Source organism: Dreissena polymorpha, chromosome 2, assembly GCF_020536995.1.
Source record: "Dreissena polymorpha isolate Duluth1 chromosome 2, UMN_Dpol_1.0, whole genome shotgun sequence".
Classification (NCBI taxonomy): Eukaryota; Metazoa; Mollusca; class Bivalvia; order Myida; family Dreissenidae; genus Dreissena; species Dreissena polymorpha.
In genome coordinates this window covers 70,992,758-71,013,505 of record NC_068356.1, presented here as the reverse complement: position 1 = coordinate 71,013,505, position 20,748 = coordinate 70,992,758, and the positions used below count along the sequence as shown (strand labels likewise).

The 20,748-nt window shown below is 35.1% G+C and overlaps 1 protein-coding gene across 1 annotated transcript; it reads right to left on the bottom strand.

The window, feature by feature from the left end:
• Positions 1–224: 224 nt before the first annotated feature.
• LOC127867541 (elongation of very long chain fatty acids protein 4-like) lies at positions 225–17,806 on the bottom strand. The gene is made up of 7 exons (XM_052408798.1): positions 17,490–17,806; positions 4,039–4,226; positions 3,710–3,790; positions 3,285–3,341; positions 1,802–1,916; positions 1,353–1,480; positions 225–837 (listed from the first exon to the last, which is right to left on the bottom strand). Exons 1-7 carry the CDS (start codon positions 17,545–17,547, stop codon positions 664–666), a joined length of 801 nt encoding a protein of 266 aa, XP_052264758.1. The 5' UTR covers positions 17,548–17,806; the 3' UTR covers positions 225–663.
• Positions 17,807–20,748: the final 2,942 nt, after the last annotated feature.

Sequence of the window (20,748 nt, the reverse complement as noted above, 5' to 3'; positions counted from 1 at the left end):
AACCCCATCAAGTTGGCTTAGTAATGAGCCGGACACGTCAATGCTCTATTATACATATACAAACACACGCACACGAACACGCACACACGCATATGTACGGACGCGCGCACGCACACAAATACTCGCTCACGGACATTGTACTTTATACTCGTCCGCAAGTAAGGCGGCCACATATAATTGTGTTTCCTTGCAGGCACGTATATGACTAGGAAAGCAAGAATGTGACCATATCGAATGATTTATTTTTTAACTAACTTTGTCTAGCTAAGGCAACACATTCACAACACCACTTAAGTTACCAATATCAATTAACATTCGTTCCAGTCATAAAACCTATTTAATAAGGCCTAAAACAGATGTCTGCTTTCATTAACCCAACCGACCCTAATTTTTGTAACTGACCCTTTACACTTGTTTGCTATTATAGGTTTAGTTTTTGCTACACGTACATTCAATTATATTCACAAAATCAATGTTAACAAAGTAAAAGTAAAATAAGGCACAAATATATTTGGAAGAAATCTGTCATTTAACTTCCGAATTTAAGTGGGAAAAGATAGGCATATAATAAAAATATCTAATTTTTAGGTGATGTGGGTGGGAACGAACAACTTATTTTTGGTATTGTCCAAACATCATTTACATCTAACAACAAATGATTCATTAACTTCGCTTCTTCTTTTCCTTCTTGCTGCTGTAGGTTTGGTAATAGAAGTTACCAAACAAGGCAATGAGCGACAGAGCGTATAGGAACACCGCAATCATGAACCCGCGAGGGAAGTCGCAGTCTATTAGTAGATTGTAACCCGTGTGAATGAGAAACAATACAAATTGTGTCTGAAACAAAAGCATCAACAGTTTCTTATAGTTGATATACACTTGATATATAATGATTGCTGGTCTTAGAGGGAGTGTGACGATCGCTAGAGCCAAAAATAACGCAAATTAAAAACGCGCAATTTTACAGTGACCTCCCCTGTTTCACTGCCGTCAATATAATTCAGCAGGGGAGAGAAGTGATGTCAATATGAAGATAGAAGCAGTTGCAGCAGACTTATATTTGATTAATTGTATTCATGGTATGTTATTCATTATGTGCTTAGTCGTTTATTGTTGAATATGATTGCAATGTTAAAAGGTTGTCACCAATAAAATATAAAAAATCAAAAAGTATTAATGGAGAATCAGTTATCTTTGAAAAATGTGCCAGTATCATGAATTACTGAATATATTGCAGGACGTACGTTCTGTACTGTATCAGCGCTCAACTTTTTGAATTTATGTCTTGGACTGGCTTTATAAAATAGCATAACAATCGAAAATAGTATAAGGGATAAAACATATTGTGTTACCAGTTGCATTTTGGTGAGATAGCGTTTCCACCAGAGGTATTTCTGCATGTGTGGGCCGATGGCAGCCAGTCCGTAGTAAGTGTACATGAACACGTGCACAAACGAGTTCAACAGAGCAACGAAAAACGCTGAAATAGGGAAATCCAGTAAAGCCATAACACAGCGGTCAGTTCTAAAGTCATAAGTCTGAAAATGATAAGGACACACTGCAAGTTATTGTTGTGAAAATCCGTCGATTACGTGAAAATTGTAGTTTAAAAAACAGTGGTGTACTAATAACTTTGACGATATTTAATTTAGGCATCTACAAAAAGCACACACGGTTGGAAGTACAGTTCTTGTAAAAAAAATATGCACAATCGGTTTCTGCCATGCTGTTTGGGCATTTTAATTTACTTAAGTCGTTATAAATCTACCATGTTCTACATATTAGCATTGACTGCACGTACACTGTCCGCCCGCGACATACTTGGCCCCCATGTACCAGTTGATGATCATTGAGCAGTGGTGGTACACGTGTAGAAACGTGACCTGGTCAGACTTCTTGCGCAGGATGAAAAACACCTTGAGTACACGAAGAAATTTTTTTTTTAATGTTTGTGCAAACTTTTGTTTTACGACAATACTTACGTAAAACATCGCAGTTAACGCAAATACTGACACTATACGGTGTTCGTTTACAAATAATATTTCAATATTTACGTAATAGCCACTAGTAACATCAATTACAAATAACATTACACAGCAAGATTGGTTCATAAGAAAGTATGTCTTTAAAAGTTTAATTATTTTTTTCATACTTGGTGTAAATAATGTTTGGGTTTATAACAGTTTGCTTTCAATTTTAATGTATTTAGATACAATACTTTTTATTCACTTGCAATCATGGTTTAACATACTTTCTTTCAACCTCAAAGCATGCTTTTGGCACTGATTTAATTGAAAAACTTGAGAATGATTCCAAATGGCAAAACATGAAGAGAAATAGGTTGCAAAATGTTGTTTTTACATTTCAAGTTTGGTCACATACTTTTTCTGCTTTTGTTTAGACTAACACATCGAAGCAGAGTAACAGCCATGAAGTCTTCCAAGTACAAGGCAGCAATCAACCAAACAATAATGTTCTGTTTCTTGCATACATTTAATGTCTGAATCATTTGTAATAAAATGTTGCTCAAAAGTTTTCTGTTTTCTTTATTTCTATAGAAATAGAATAACTTTTGGGATCAATTATTGAATAAAATGACCATGTAGGCAAAACACTTACCAGTCATCAGTCCAAGTCGCTTAAACTTCATTAAAGTTACTTTAAAGGGGCCGTTTTACAGATTTTGGCATGCATTGAAGTTTGTCATTAAATGCTTTATATTGAAAAATATAAACATTGGATCTAAAAAGTTCCAGTAAAAAAAATCAAGAATAAAATTAAAGAAAGAAAAAAAGTAACTTCAACTGGGCTCGTTCCACTGGCCCCTGGAGTAAGTCTATCGCTTAGACCACTCGGCCATCCAAGCTCATACAAAGAGTAATGTATTTTATTCTTTATATAAACAATCCTCGTTGTATCACAAAATAACAAACGACAACAACAGAACTCGCAAAATTATTCAATAGTTTCGCGTTGCAACGCTTTATAATTTTCAGGCTTTTAAATCGTCAAAAGATGCATATAATGGGTATTTTAGAGCATGGTTAACTATCAACTACAACGAAAATTTGCGATTCTGAAACTTTTCTTTTTCATTTTGTCAATTTACCAAAACGTGAAAAGGCCCTCTTTACAGTGGCGACAACTTTTGTAAGGCCAGGGAAACCCCTGAGACGTGAATCACAGACACACAACCGGTTCCCTCTCATACTAGTAATTGAAACACGAAACAAATGTCATGCTATTTGTCTGGGGTGTCACTGTCTAAAGGGTGGAGGTCTTACCGTGTCAAGAAGCTCGATGACCTTGGAAAAGAAGAACCACCAGCACACGCTGGCCATCTGAAAGTCCGTGAAAACACGTTCAATAACAAAACAAAAAACCCTATTTACATCGGGAAGTCCGCGAAAAGAACAAATTTCTCTACGCCAATCATGCGGGAGTTAAAGTTAAAGACATTACAAGTAAACCAACATCATCTACATTGGTGGCAAACTGTTTTGATCTTAAATATGTTATCATTCAAAAGCATCATATTAAGATTATATTTGTGTTGCAACTATTGTCCATTTTCGAATATTTCTATCCTGCATTGTTTATGAGGTTTATTCCTTTGTTGTTCTTACACAAAAATGCGTATTACTAGTTAAATCCTACAAATATATTTTACAATAATTTTTTACATGCCAGTGTAAATCTACAAACCTACCCTTAATGCAAGAGGGCTGTTGGAGTAATCCACAGGTTGACATTTCAGACTGTAACCGGATTGGTAGGCGGAAATGAAAAACTGAAATAATGAAGTTTTCAAAAGACGTTTTAAAAGAATGACAGATAAAAATGGAAATAAACGCTTACAAACACATTGTAACAAAGGGATATAATTCTGGTTGATATTATAAACGCGAGCGATATCGCTAACATCCCTAACACTTATATGGATTGCCCCTAGACTGGAATTGAATGTTATGTCGATAAATAAGGACGTCTTGAATTCTTCATTATAATGTTCGTGCAGACGAAGGGGCGTCCTATTACCTCATGGCACATATAGGCACACAGGCCCACAAGGGCCAGATTGTAGGGGATGATGACCAGACGAAGGGGCACGGGGTCCCGGTGCTTCATGAAGCGAGGTCCGTACCACACCACAAACAAATACATGAAGAATATCCCAACAATCGGCAGCGGGTTGTCCAGCAGCAGCCATTTGTCTGTTCTAGGATCTGTATTAAATGACGGAAATATTTTAATTAGATCACTTCATTGCTCCCATTATCTGTATTTATGTAGTTAATAGTTTAATAAGAGACAAAAGATCGAATCTATCTTTCTGAATTGGTCGATTATATAAATACTTGAAAGTGAAAGTTAATTAATTATATTATATTAGTACACGGATCAATGATTAAGGATATGAATTTGTATATCAGGGCTCAACATTAACCTAAAAACCAACTTGCCCTGCCGAGCAAGTACTTAGAAAATCTACTTGCCCTGAACGTAAAGCCACTTGCCCAAACATGAAATATCACATTAACTGTAAACCATTAACTGTAAACCTCATATGCAGGGTTCGACACTAAGGCACGTCCGACAGACATTGTCTAGTAAGATCGGTGGTCGGGCTAGTAAAACTGCAGGCTAGCTTGTCCGACTGGTCGTACATAAAAAATTTATACTGATTCATATAACTACATTTTGTATTACTAACTGCTGTGAAAACCTTTATTTCTGATGTGTAAAATAACTCTCGTATCCGTTATTTACATAAAAACAAAACTAGTGTATTTAAATTAACGCGGAGCATTCACATGATTCATCGCTATTTTTAGACGCAAAAGAGAGCTTCCTGCAGAAATTGCTTGTTTCCATTGGTCAAGTTGCCATGAATATTAATGATTTTCTGCAGTGTCGTAAAACTGAAAGCATGATTCTACGACTTCTATCGAAAATCGGTATCGTCAATGTAAACATTTTTGCTTAGCAGACAAGAGAATGTAATTTAAAGAATGGCTTTGTTCAAGTGTGGATTTTCGTCTGACAAATCAGTAAATAAAAAAGAATCCGACGCTTAAACTGACACGAAACATAAATATTGTCGCGTAATTACGTATCGTTCGTGGATAACACACAGTAACAAACAAAGTTTGTTTCTGTTTTCATCGAGATTTATTTCCGTTGAATATATTTTAACACAACGCTTCTAATGTTCATGAAGTACAATTTTACAGCGCGGCGGCCAATCGGCCGCCACGTCAAGAAAGCGTGACTGCTCTACTCGATTGTCAAACTAGGACTCCCCAATTCTTTCTAACAACCAAACACAGCATTTTATTCCAAGGTACATGAACATAAAATTTAGATATTTCCTATCTCATTCTTGGTTGGTTAACCGTTCTCTTACCCCGATTTTCTTAACCCACCCCTTCGAATAACCCTTGTTCATTGGATGGATCGTTTATACACCTACCACATGTCACAGCAGAAGAGTGCAATATACAATTATCACTTTGGGAACAGGAGACCTCATTTCATTTGCAGACTTGATCATACAAACAGATGCTCTCTATGGACAAACCACATTAGTAGTGTGAAACCTAACACTCCTACAATCGATTACGTAAACCCCGATACCCATAAGATACACACTCAATCCGAACTTACATTTGTTATGTACATTGGGAAATTGGATATTTCAATTATTTAAATTTCATTATATACCATATATCTGAATTGGGGCTTGTTATGTACGAGCCGTATGTTCCCGATAATTGAACTACATTGGAGAAATGAAACCATACTTCCATAATCAATTTGTCAAACTTCATGACATGTCCCTTCCGGACTGACATCTGTTATGTTAATTCCTAAATACCCGCAACATACAGCAACGTTAAATACTCAAAAATATTATTAAAATATTTCCCTATTATTAAATCTATCTGTACTTAAATTTATATACCGTTATGTTACACAATGAAGAAACACGAAAACGTCAATTTTATCCTAGATGGAAAATGGAGTCAGTTCCCATGGATTGAATTTGACGGAGAAAAGCAAAAAAAAGTTTTATTTTATTGTTTTACTCTATGCATCAAAAAAAATCTGGTGTTCACTGATTATTTACTGATAAATCCTGATTAAACAGTTACATGACACAATTGTGTTCATTTGCTATGTCATTTGTGGTCTAGTAGACATCAGGTTCGGGCTAGTACATTTAAAGAGGAGCTGGTCCGACGGTCTTGATTTAAAAAAAGTTAATGTCGAACCCTGAGTCACCAGGGGATATTGTTGATAGTTTTTTGTCCGTCTGACTGATTTTTACAATAAGTAAGCACTATAATGTTGTTTTTTTTACTCTTGCAGGTTTGTACAGTGGGGATTTCGGTGCGCGTCTATGCTCTTGTGTAGAATTACCGAAATCCCCGCTAAGAGGCAGCGTATGGTGTCAAGAGTGCTTAAAAATTAATATTAATATCATTATTTGTACATCAACAGTTATGCGATGGCAAGAAACATTCATACCGATGACATATTGACCCTGTAAGGCGTGAATATGGGGGATTTCGGTACTCGGCGGGCGAATGTAGAATTACCGAAATCCCCGCTAAGAGGCAACTTATGCTGTCAAGTGTGCTTAATAATTAACATTAATATTATTTTTTGCACATAAACATTCAAGCAAAGCCACAAACCAAGAATAAAAATGATATTTTTGACACTTTCAGGTGTAAATATGGGGGATTTCGGTACTCTGTGGGCGAATGTAGAATTACCGAAATCCCCGCTACAAGTCAATATTTTTCAAAAGAAGTGGGATATTGTTGTTAAGTTTTTGTCTGTACCTCTTCTTTCTAATATCAAAAAGCCACCCAGATGATTTTTTGACACTTGAAGAGCTTTACAGCGGGGATTTCTGTACCTGATCGTGCTTGTGAAAACATGCACTATGGATTCATACTCGGAATCCCAATAATTATGTATATATTTTAGTTTTTCACTACCAAACATGGATAAAAACAATTTTTCATCAGTGAGTTGATTGTATTTTGCAATATTCTATCTTAGTATCCGCAGTATTTTGATAAATAATAAATATTATTGAGGATTTCGGGGGATTTCGGTAATTACGGGGATTTCGGTATTTCTACACACGCTCGATTTCTAGTCAAATCTAATTGGTTTCACCGTTGTGTAAGTTAGATGTAGTTTATTGCAACATTGATGTGATATGCTGTTATTTGGTTGTAATTATTTGATTAACTCAACTAAATCCAACATTCCTTAACTGCATTTTATTGTTTTGAATTCTAAATGCTCATAGTGATAGACAGTAAAATCTTATGTACATCTATGCAATACTTGTATAATGCTGAAGGCCTAAGATTACATTTTTAATACATGTAGTTGTGTAACGCTGTTATTTTACGGATTATTTTGTCATGCATTTTGTAAGTTTTTAATTTTGTATTGTTTAATTTCAGTTTTACGGGTTTGATCCGTTATCTTGCTGTCAAATTAAATCCGGCTGAATGATCCGTTGTCTTCTGTTCAATTAAAATCCGGCAAAATAATTGGGGCAGTAAAGTAACCTTGGACGTTTGACCCACTTGTTTCTAATATTAGATCTAAAAATGAAGGCCTGGATATAACAATTATGCTGCAATCAAGCATATTTTATATCATATACATTGTACAATGCAAAAGCTTCCATAATTATGACCATTCATGTGTGTGTCGGTCAGTCAGGAATGTTCTTTATTTAATCGCAAATTCAATGTACATGGTAGATATTGTAAACAATGAACTAACCTCCACGGTTTCAGCAACAGTACTAACACAATATGATGGGTAAGATATTGATCACGAACAGCACTTACGCTTCAACAGTGTTGCCACTTATCTGAGATAAAATGTTGTTTAACGTTTGTTAAAATCGGCGCGTATTTATCAGCTGACGTTCAATTATGCAGTATCTTAAATATCTTTAAGCGAACGGAATAAAATACATTAAATATGTATTGTTTCCGAACAAATCAACGCATTAGTGTTAGTTAAAGGGACTATGGCAGGGAAAACTGGGTTTCCAAATTATACATTTTTATATAAATGCACTTTAATAAAACATAACTTATAAAGTTAAACAATTATCATTTGTCAGAAACAAGTTGATAAACAATCAGACAATACAAAAAGTTAGTATCACACACAAACATGCCTAAGCTGCAATTCAAAATATGACAGTTGACACCACTTTAACAAACTGCGCTATCATGCTTGGTTATTGACCATGTCAAACTTATGGAGATATTGAATACCAGCACGACGTAAACATGTTAGCGCAAAAAGGGTAAAAAAAACAAGCCGCATATTATTTTATGATTTCTACCTTAGAATGGAAAAAAGCTGTGTGTTATATATAGCGAGTTGTATAAGTTCATATACAATCGTACTTTCACCAAAAACAGGTTTTTTTTCCAAAGAATTTGTCCCTTGGGTACACCTTTAAATGACATAGCCCCTTGAAAGCAGAATAAGGAATACAATATGTTTCTCTTAGATGGCAATATACAGTGTTTAAGTCTCAGCCAATCTCGTACACAAGCAGGAGTGAACCAATGTCTGAAAACTGGTCACCTCGCAAATCAGAAAATAAACCTAGCACATTTCCAGAATGGTTGAGGGTGTGCCTTCTGAAAAATCAAGAACATTCAATCAAATGAGTTGAGGCAAAATGATTTACTAGTAGTATTGATTATTTCAAACGAAATCATCAGAATTATGTGTGTTTCCAAGCCTTTTTAAGCCCGTTTCACATATAAACTGCCACTTTCCGTCAGATGCAAGGTGCACGAAAACAATGATTTTTACATAGGTAACTTACCAAGTACTAAACAGCTATGGAGAAAATTGGGGGCCAAAGGGTTAGATTTTTTGTAATAGTTCAATGTCCATACGCCAAATTTTCAACAGAAATACTGTCCGGAGCCAGCATTACACCTGTTTTCAAATTGCATTAATTCTACTTCCTGTATGCAGCTTTAGTTACAATACCAATGTTTTGGTAACTTACAAACATCCAAGAAAAATCACCACAACTCAAGTGTGACATTCATTATTATACAGACACTCAAACAGTGCTTACTTAAGCAATGTTCTCTTTATATACAAATTTGACCGGGGCCAACTCGCATTGGTGGCTACAAAGTGTGATGTGTGCAGCCTCATGCACGCGCGAAATGAGATATGTTCCGTGATGCGATTTATTGCGAGCTTTGAAGTTTAATAAATATATTACTCTGAGTTAAATTGTTTCTCATTTGATTAGGGTATGTTCCTAATATTTAAACGTTTGAAGCATCGTAATAGTATCGCAGATTAATAATGATTAATTCTTGATACGTTCAGGTTACACGAGTTTGAAGAAGTACAGGTTGCGTTTAGCAAGATGTGGAACCTTTCAGTGGATATGGAAGCCGCGCCAAGAGATTCAAGGATGCAGAACAAGGTTTGTGCTTTCAAAGAATCCTGTATGTTATATTAGCATGTTTTTGTAACATTATAACTTACACAATACTTATAGTAGCTTAAATTGTTGCGTTTCGTCACAGAAATTACTTCAAATGAGAAACATAATAAACTGCGTTTTTAACTTAATGTTAATACATTTACGAAAAGCTGGCTCAGTGATAATTTAAGTTAAGAACAGAAAGTATAATATGTTATATAAAGGATCATGCCCGGCTTAGCTCTGCCGTTTGTCTAAATATAAGGTCATTTGGAAATCATGTGATATTATTGAGTCATTGAAACATAGATAGCATAAACTGATTATGTTAAACGATACATTTCAGAAAATTGTTTTAGTGTTACATGTTAATGATTGCCGTAATAACCAATGGTTCATATTTCATATTTTGTTAAATAACCACTACATCCTTCTCAGCGGAGCATCAACAAATATAATTGCCACAATAAACCACGCTCGAGTGTCATTTTTTCAAAGGAAACTAAATATGTCTATAATACATGTACATACCTTACTATATATAGTAACAAATTTGTACAGTTTGTCATACCCTTATCACCGTTGCAGGGTCATTATAAATATTCGGCCCTAGGGTCGATTATTTATAATCGGTCCTCAGAATATGTGCGCGTGACGTTAAACTGGGGAAAAAATGGCGTCCACATTCAGCCTTAGCCACAAATCAACGAAATACATGTAATCAATCATTATTATGCCCCCCTTCGAAGAAGAGGGGGTATATTGCTTTGCTCATGTCAGTCGGTCTGTCGGTCGGTCTGTCCGTCGGTCCGTCCACCAGGTGGTTGTCAGACGATAACTCAAGAACGTTTGGGCCTAGGATCATGAAACTTCATGGTAGATTGATCATGCCTTGCAGATGACCCCTATTGATTTTGAGGTCACTAGGTCAAAGGTCAAGGTCACGGTGACCCGAAATAGTAAAATGGTTTCCGGATGATAACTCAAGAATGCATACGCCTAGGATCATGAAACTTCATGGGTAGATTGATCATGACTCGCAGATGACCCCTATTGATTTTGAGGTCACTAGGTCAAAGGTCAAGGTCACGGTGACCCGAAATAGTAAAATTGTTTTTGGATGATAACTCAAGAACGCATACGCCTAGAGTCATGAAACTTCATAGGTAGATTGATCATGACTTGCAGATGACCCCTGTTGATTTACAGGTCACAAGGTCAAAGGTCAAGGTCACAGTGACCCAAAATAGTAAAATGATTTTCGGATGATAACTCATGAACGCTTTTGCCTAGGATCATGACACTTCATAGGTACATTGATCTTGACCCGCAGATGACCCCTATTGATTTTCAGGTCACTAGGTCAAAGGTCAAGGTCACAGTGACAAAAATCGTATTCCCACAATGGCTGCCACTACAACGGACAGCCCATATGGGGGGCATGCATGTTTTACAAACAGCCCTTGTTATATTATTAAATTACAGGTAGCACACAATTTGAATAATACAAATATCGATTAAAACTAAAGCTGTGCTTTACACTAGATTGATGCCTTTATTTAAGTTTTAACAGGATTCACAAACAGTAAAATTTTTAAAATAAAAGACACAAATATCTCTATGACAACTGTAATCCGATGCTTATAATAATTAAATGACAAAGATGTGCACTCCGTTTTTTTATTCTATTCGTTAATCTATATTAATTTTGAATCATATTTTTGTAAAGGGATCTTTTCACGTTTTTGTAAATTGACAAAATTAAAAAAAGTTGTTTCAAAGTCGCACATTTTCGTTTTAGTTATGATACATATGTATGTGTAAGGAAACAGTATTACCAGGGTTCAACACTAAGGCACGTCCGACAGACATTGTTTAGTAAGATCGGTGGTTGGGCTAGTAAAACTGTGGGCTGGCTTGTCCGACTGGTCGTACATACAAAATCTATACTGATTCATATTACTATAACTAACCGAAAACCTTGTTCTCTTAATGTGTAAAATAACTATTGTATCTATTATTTACATCAGAACAAAACTAGCGTATATAAATAAACGCGGAGCATTCACATGATTCATCGCTATTTTTAGACGCGAAGGAGAGCTTCCCGCAGAAATAGCTTGTTTCCATTGGTAAAGTTGTCATGAATATTAATACTTTGCATGCTGGGAAATTTGTAGTCTGCTAAAATGTTGTCTGCTGAATTTCTAAAATTAGCATTTTCTTCAATTGTTTTCAAAGAATACTATCAGAATAGCAAACAGTTTGGATTCAGACTAGACGCCACGTTCTGTGGCGTCTCATCTGGATCCAAACTGTTTTCAAAGACCATCAAAATTCGGTTCCAGCACTGAAATAGTTAATGATTTTCTGCAGTGTCATAGAACTTTACATGTACATCATGTTTTTACGACTTGGCGTAGCAGACGAGAGAATGTAATTTAAAGAGTGACTTTGTTCAAGATTGGATTTTCGTCCGACAAATAAGTTAATAAAGAAGAATCCGACGGTAAAACTGACACAGATTATGATGGAAAAGGGCATTGGAGCTGTGGTAGCATGGAGCACAGCGGTCAAGGAGGCCAGAATTTGATAACGTTTAATAAATGTCACCTGCTGTACAGACATCATTTGTTTAACTGGTGATAAACAGTGAAATTACAACAAACAATTTATGTTGTTAAATAGTTTTATTTTATTTTTAGCTCATCTATTTTTTGAAAAAAAAATTATGAGCTATTGTCATCACCTTGGCGTCGGCTTTGGCGTCCGGTTAAGTTTTGCGTTTAGGTCCACTTTTCTCAGAAAGTATCAATGCTATTGCATTCAAACTTGGTACACTTACTTACTATCATGAGAGGACTTGGCAGGCAAAGTTAGATAACTCTGGCATGCAATTTGACAGAATTATCTGCCCTTTTTATACTTAGAAAATTGAAAATTTTGGTTAAGTTTTGCGTTTAGGTCCACTTTTCTCAGAAAGTATCAAAGCTATTGCATTCAAACTTGGTACACTTACTTACTATCATGAGTGGACTGGGCAGGCAAAGTTAGATTACTCTGGCGTGCATTTTGACAGAATTATGTGCCCTTTTTATACTTAGAAAATTGAAAATTTTGGTTAAGTTTTGTGTTTAGGTCCATTTTATTCCGTAAGTATCAAAGCTATTGCTTTCATACTTGCAATACTTACTAACTATCAAAAGCGGACTGTGCAGGCAAAGTAATGTAACTCTGACTGGCATTTTGACAGAATTATGTGCCCTTTTTATACTTAGAGAATTGAAAATTTGGTTAAGTTTAGTGTTTAGGTCCACTTTATTCCTACAGTATCAAAGCTATTGCTTTCATACTTGCAACACTTATTAACTATCATAAGGGGACTGTGCAGGCAAAGTTATGTAACTCTGACTGGCATTTGGACGGAATTATGGGTCCTTTATACTTAGAAAATTTGGTTAAGTTTTGTGTTTTGGTCCACTTTACCCCTAAAGTATCATATATATTGCTTTCATACTTGGAACACTCGCAAATTATCATAAGGGTACAGTAAAAGGACAAGTTGCATAACTCTGGTTGTCATTTTTACGGAATGATGGCCCTTTTTTGACTTGGTAACTTTGAATATATGGTTAAATTTTGTGTTTCGATCCACATTACTTCTTAACTATTAAGGCTATTGCTTTCAAAATTCAAATACTTTCATGCTATCATGAGGTTCCTGTACCTGGCAAGTTGAATTTTACCTTGACCTTTGAATGACCTTGACTCTCAAGGTCAAATTATTAAATATTGCTAAAATTGCCATAACTTCTTTATTTATGATTAGATTTGATTGATACTTTGACAAAACTACTCTTACCTGACATACCACAATAGACTCCACCCAAACCATCCCCCGTGCCCTCCCCCCCTATTTTTTAATTATTTTTTTTTTAAGATCATCTCACAAATGATCACCACACCCTCACACTATACCCCCCACCCCCCCCCCCCCAATTATTTTTTTTGAAACTGTTAAAAAACACAAAGATTTATTTTTATAATTTTATGTTTTAAATACCGTCCAACCATCGCACCGTAGAATCCCCCCTCCCCCCACCCGAACCCCCCCCCCCTATTTTTTTTTTTTTTAAGATCATCTCACAAATGACCACCACACCCTCACACTATACCCCCCCCCCCCCCACACCCCACCCTCCCAAATTTCTTTTTTTTTTGAAACGGTTAAAAACACAAATTTTTATTTTAATTAAATCATGTTTGAACTACCGTCAAACCATCGCACCCAAGAATCCCCACCACCCATCAACCCCCCCCCCCCCCCCAATTTTTTTTTCGCATGTTTGGAAAATAATGTAATAAATGTCCTCACCCCACACTATACGCCCCTCTTCACTCCACCCCTCCCTCCTTTGTGATTGAAAATGAGAGTCCCTTCACCTTTAAAAAGAAAATAGATGAGCGGTCTGCACCCGCAAGGCGGTGCTCTTGTTTACTCTGTGCATCAAAATAACTTTCTTGTGTTCACTAATTATTTTCTGATAAAACCTGATTAAACAGTTACACGACACAATTCTGTTTATTTGCTATGTCATTTATGGTCTAGTAGACATCAGATTCGGGCTAGTACATTTTAAGAGGAGCTGGTCCGATGGTCTGGCTGTAAGAAAAGTTAATGTCGAACCCTGATATGTTTTAAAAAAGATCAAAATGATACACCACAATTTATTTTTTATTTTTGCACATTTAACAAAATATTACAGTAATTAAAGTCTAAATGTAGATTTGTGCCAATATTTGATTATTAAACATTGCTCCTAACGATTCATCATATCTCAACCATTCAAACTCACTTTTCCATTATGGTAAAAAGTTGCGTTTTCGTTTCAATTCGCACTTTTTGGCACTTTCGGATGATTTTTCTGTGTATTGTATTTTGCAGACTTTAAGTTACTTGTAAAGCCAAAGCTAAATAAAGCCAGGGGCAATAGGACAACCATTAATGTTGAGCCCTGTATATTTGTTAAATTCTGACAGCATCAAAATTGTAAACCGTCACAATCCAAGAAACTTCAGGCATGCGTCATCTTTCACCCATAAAATAACCTTATACTAAAACTCACACGTTTAAAACTAGCTTTGTTTTAATTGTTTGATTGAACGATATTAATCCCAGTTATGCATGTAGAAATTAATTTCTCATATAAAATGTGGTCTACAAAGAAAATGCATGTCCTAATCAAAAAGGAACACATATTGATATTTTGTAAAGTTTGTAACATAGTCGATGAAACACAATAATGTACACAAGTCCATTATTTTTTTATTAAGATTTATGTTTGCTGTAAAATCTTCAACACAAACACTCCATTCGAGCTCTCGAAATATTCTTTTAAACACGATACATGCGGGACCCTAAAACGCGCCTCGCCCGCGACAACAAGAAATTGTGAAGCCTATCTGCACGGTTGTCAAGCGTGTACTGACTTACTGATTTGACACAAACAGTCAGTGAATGGTCAAATACCCATTATACGCTAGACGGTAGTATGTAAGAACATGAAAAGTAAAGCTAATTAATGAAAGAGCATTATAAATAAATTACATTTTTGCCTATCGGATCACAGTATTTTGGGAAGTCGTCTGGGTGAATTATGCAATAACTTGTAATAAGGCAATACCATACAATCGTTGCTTTTTAAGACAAACGCCTACACCATGAAATTGTTTTTTTCGGCGTAAGCTGTATTAAGCCAGCTTTTCACCCTGACTTGACCTTTGTAAGTGTCCAATAATACTCAAATAAAATTTCCCGCGGCTAGGTACGAATGAATACACTTCATTTATTCCATTGGCTGATTTGAGTATAACACCAGAACATTGGAAACATATCCGCGTCTTTGTAACACTGTTTTTCTGCATGAAACAATTTTATCTCTAATGAAAAGGCTCAATAGATAGAACAGTTTTACAATCAATTTTCGGCATAAATACAGTTTGTGCGTTCACCTTTTATTTTCAGAGAATTACCAGCGCAAAAGCGTTTATACTAAAGGCTATGTTGTCATATTTAGTACTTACTTGCATTGCATTTCAACCCGCGAGGTTTCGGGTCAAGTCGCGGCCATTTGTGAAAGTCAGAGTTAATATACAGTTCATCACCGGAGTTCGCAGAAGGGGTTGCGATCATTGTGTTACACCGGTCTTATTGACAATAACGTAGTGACTGTAATGCATTGCATTCCAATCCGCAAGGTATCAAGGTCAGTTTGCGGTCAGTTGCAGAAATCTTTATATAAACGCCGTCTCGTAAACTTTGTGCACTTGAAGTCTGTTTTGATCAGAGAGATACTAAATAAAGATATTCGGCGATATTATTGTGGTATGTCAATCATCGATTTTTAATATGGTTTCAACCATGATAAGGACCAATTTTGATAAAATTAACTAGAAATATTTATCCATTTAGACCAGTTTATTAAGCAAGAGCACACTAATTCACTATACTATAATTATGCAATTAAATAAGATTCGAGTATTGCCGGCTGACCTATATGCACTCGTTTATTTTCATGTTTCTTGTGTTTTTCTATTATGTAAATATATATATCTGAGTAATAATATCACATAAAGCAAAATAAGCCACGAAATCTGGCGCAACACCACGTAATTGATTTGCTTATGATGTAGCTAAGAACTGCGCAGAAAAAAGGCATCCGCTACTTTTTATCTCATAGAGATAACTTTTGATCGTTCATAAACATCGACCACAATCAACGCCGTATATCTTTTTTAAAGATATTTCTTGTTTTAAATAAATGAATTTCTCGAATGTTAACTAGAAAGGACTTTTACGGCACAAGTTTAATTGCAAAATTAAATGTTAAGAAATACATCAATACGAAAGCATCTTTGATTATTAAGTTCTAAGCTGTTTTGTAATGAAATGGACATGTCAACGGATTCATTAATTAAAAATTAGTTTCCCCTAAGAACGGTGTAGTGTTAGCTTAGTTTTTTCGTTTCAGGTTCATACGACATAAGGGCCATTTACATAAAGTAACAGACGCATAATGCAAAATAAGTTCGGGTAACCAAGTGGTTAGGACGGTAGCCTCAGAGTCCGAGGGCAAAAGTTTCGAATGCCAGTAGGTCATTTGTTTTTAATTCCGCTCTTCAAATTACAATTGAACTCTTCAATTGCAATATAAAATGTTTATTTTAAGGACTGTTTATGACAAACGTGAGAAAATGGTACAGTAAAATTGCTGGATGCTGCGCTTCGTCAATGGATGGTTTGTTGCTAATAAACCATCATAAAATGGCATCGACTTTGGCATTTATGTCGCACAACAATTAAAATGTCTAATTTGAATTTTAAGGGCAATAACTCACCGAAAAATGGGCATAACAACTAAATAATAAGCGCGCGCTTAGCTTAAAAATGCCAATCCAATTCGAATCGTTAGTTAGATCTAGTAAGATCGTCCATGGAAACGAAAAAAAAAACTCACCGAAAAATCATCCTATCGGAACGACTTGATAATATGCCCATCTCCGACAAATGGTCGGCATTCTGCATAAAGTTTCATCCACCTCGGATCGTAAGTTCATAAGATCAAGTTCGGAGACATTCTTGTTCGGACGGAAAGACGTACATCAAATGCATATCAACCCACACAATGAATAACATTTAGTATATTTAATGCGGACGGGCGAATAAAGTGGCGACTCAATCGCGACCAAGTCCATTTCGAAGTAAATAAAGGTATAAAACGTCTGTAAACAACTTCAAGTCCCGTTAAACACCGAAGTCAGATATTATCATTGAATATGCATCGAGTAAATAGCACTCGAGTCTCGATGTTGTTTATTTTGTTAAACCAGATATGTTAAACTATGCTTAAACCACAAGCCATGCGATAAATATACATTTTAATCAGTTATTATATGTACACTTGAAATGTTTTACCTGACACTTTCACACTCCATTCATATAATTCCAAAATCCGCTCTTTAATCGTTGCCATTCTTTGTTTGCTTTTTTGCAGGATAAAATACACCGGGCGATGTTTACATTAACACACAACGCCGATTTGTTATTATTTAGAATCTATAACAAATAACCAAAAACCACAAATCTGATAGTATAAAATACTATCACATCAATGTAACAACTATACAATATTTTAACATTACAGCACAATGCCCGTGTCAGCAACCACTTTAGTTGTCGTCTTGTCGAAATGAATATTGACCCGGTGCGCACATACTTTGCTCCCTGACATTTATCATCCGATAAAACATAGGTTAAAGGGTGTTACCTAAGAGTGAGCAAAGTCGAGTACATTTTTGTATATTCGTCGACTTTAGCGCCAGTGACTCGAACTGAGTGAATTAATGATGCATACTCCACAAGCACGTTGACGCACGGATTTAAGCGTAGAAGAAGCATACAATTCTAGTACTACCCTTGTATAAAATTATCTTTTTCAACAGGTTCAATTTAACTTTACGTCGATTGTCTGGATTATTTGATTGTTGAACATCGAGTTACTGTTTGTGGGAACTAGGGTAGTCACAAGGTGCGAATTCAGCCCTACTGTACATAAGAATAATTAAATAAAATTAACAATTATAAAGCAATTAAAGCAATCACATAAACAAAAGTACAAATTAAGGCATATCAGGAAATACAGACGCTCAAATCAATAACTACTCGTACATTATTAATCAATATTCATCAAATCAATATTTGTCAGAATAAAAACCATTTCAAAATAATAAGACATTAAATAATATTTTTTTAATCGTGCAGTTTGACCTTTCTACTAAAAATGATTTCTACTAGAACAATCGCTTTCAATATGACATACAACGCAACGTTTTTTGATCATATGACTTTACGCGCTTACATGAAGTTTCGCCGGCACTTAAAAAACTATCCGTCTTTATTACCTTTTCTATAATGAACATTTTAGAAATGCCTGGCGAAAAATAATCAAGGGTAACGTGACTATTCCCTTTTCAATTCTTATTTCCGTTGTGTTTAAGTGTAGTATGTATATGCGTGTAGATCTACACTATGATTTTCAAAACAAAAGTTCGAAACAGTTTTGTTTTACTGGGAATATGTATCCAATCGGTGTTCGAGGCAGTGTAAAACTTATGTAGGATGAGACAATCAAATCTCAATGACTTCCAGTATCACAAGTCGCTATCAATATCGGACATTATACACGTATACAAGCGAACAATTAGTAATCAGATTTATTATCTCGATACATTAAACATAGATGTGTGCATATTGCTTGACTTGGGATTTGTCGAACTTAACATAGTTTTGGTATTTATTGGTGTAAATGTATACAACGTATAAGCTACACTAAATACAACGATTCCAATTAAGTGTGTTTTTAAGTTATTTCAACGTATTTAGGATGATTTCATTATCATTCTAACTTTTATTTACGTTAAATATGTAGACATTTTTTTGGTAAGTTAAAGTATTTACTAACTGTTATTTGATTCGCATTTTCTTTAAAATGAGTCGTGTTCTGAGAAAACTGGGCATGATGCATGTGCGTAAAGTGTCGTCCCAGATTAGCCTGTGCAGTGCGCACAGGCTAATCAGGGACGACACTTTCCGCTTTTATGGTATTTTTAGTTTCAAGGAAGTCCCTCCTTACTGAAAATCACGTTTAGGCGGAAAGTGTCGTCCCTGATTAGCCTGTGTTGTATCGCACAACATTTCCCGATTTGAAAAAAATAATGCGAAATATGTTTAAAAAACGATATAAAACCTAAGCACCCTGTCAAATCATCTATGAACTTTCAAAACATCCGGGCCTGAGCGCCACCTCGGAAGTTGTATTGGCTCATTTATTAATGCATCTCAAAAAAAGGTGGTGCGCGTGATTAACGGCCGTGATAAAGCAATTGGACTACCACATCAGAAACGTTATTTATTGGCCAAAAAGGTAGACATTTAAGTATTCATTTCAATAGTGAATAACATATACACATGAAGGCTATACACGTAGTTTTTGCATCTAGTTGTTACTCGGAACACGTCATTCAACGTACAGTTACGTAAAAAATATTTTCAAAATGCCAATATTTATGTGACATAATAGCAATAAAGGTTTTGTTTGTATTCCAGTTCTGAATTCCGAATATTGTCTATTGCTTGAGTAAAGTGATTTATTTCTGCTGTATTAAATTTCAAATTGTTTGCACTGATTACATGTATATAGCAAGTCAACTAAAAAAAGAAAACAAAAAGGGATACACTAGCATATCATGACGTTTTATATATAAAAAAAACTTGCGTTGTTATACAAACTCATCCCGATAACACTTTCATGGGAAACGTTGTGATGCCCCCGCGGGTTTCAAAAGTTTATATTATTAAAAACGTGTCGTTTATTGTATGTTTCACATATTTTTACCTAAATGACCTTTTTTGCTTTTTCATAATGTAAACAATATTTATTCATTTTTTGTTGTTGCTTTTTTAGGTTTTTTATTTTCTTCGTAAGATATTACAGACATACATACAAGCATGTTTTCATATAATATTTTAAGACATTTATTAGATGGGTACATAAACACATGCAGTAGGCTATTCTTTCCGTAAGACACAACATACACGCATGCAAGCATATTATTTACATAATATTTAAGTACAGCTATTTGCTAACAGCATACATGTTGTTATGAAACATACATTCATATACAATTGATACGATTTAATATTTCTAGCAGTTTACCAACTAATTTGCTTGTACATGTTATAAAACTTTAGTTGTAGGTATGTTTATCTTTTGCCTGTAATATATTACACATTTGAAAGGTAACTTAAGTGCTGAATTGCATAATGTAAAATACATTTAAAATGCAGAATTCACAAACAATTTTGTGATTAAATGCAATCTATAGTATCTAGATTATGTGTTAATATGATTAGTGTTGTCGTTATGGGAGATGTCTACAAATATTTGTATAAGGGACCAGTCTCGAAATTCATCATCTGTTTTAAATATGGTTTTGTATATTTCGAAATTGTGTTTCATGCTATTTACAAGTCCAAAAGTTGAAGGGATTCTGTTTTTCTTCTGACAATGAAAAATATACCTTTTAATTTCTAAACAAACAATGTTTAAATCATTCATTTTTGGGGTTGTGATTCCAAGTATTAGATCTTGACATGTTAAATCAATAGTTAAGTT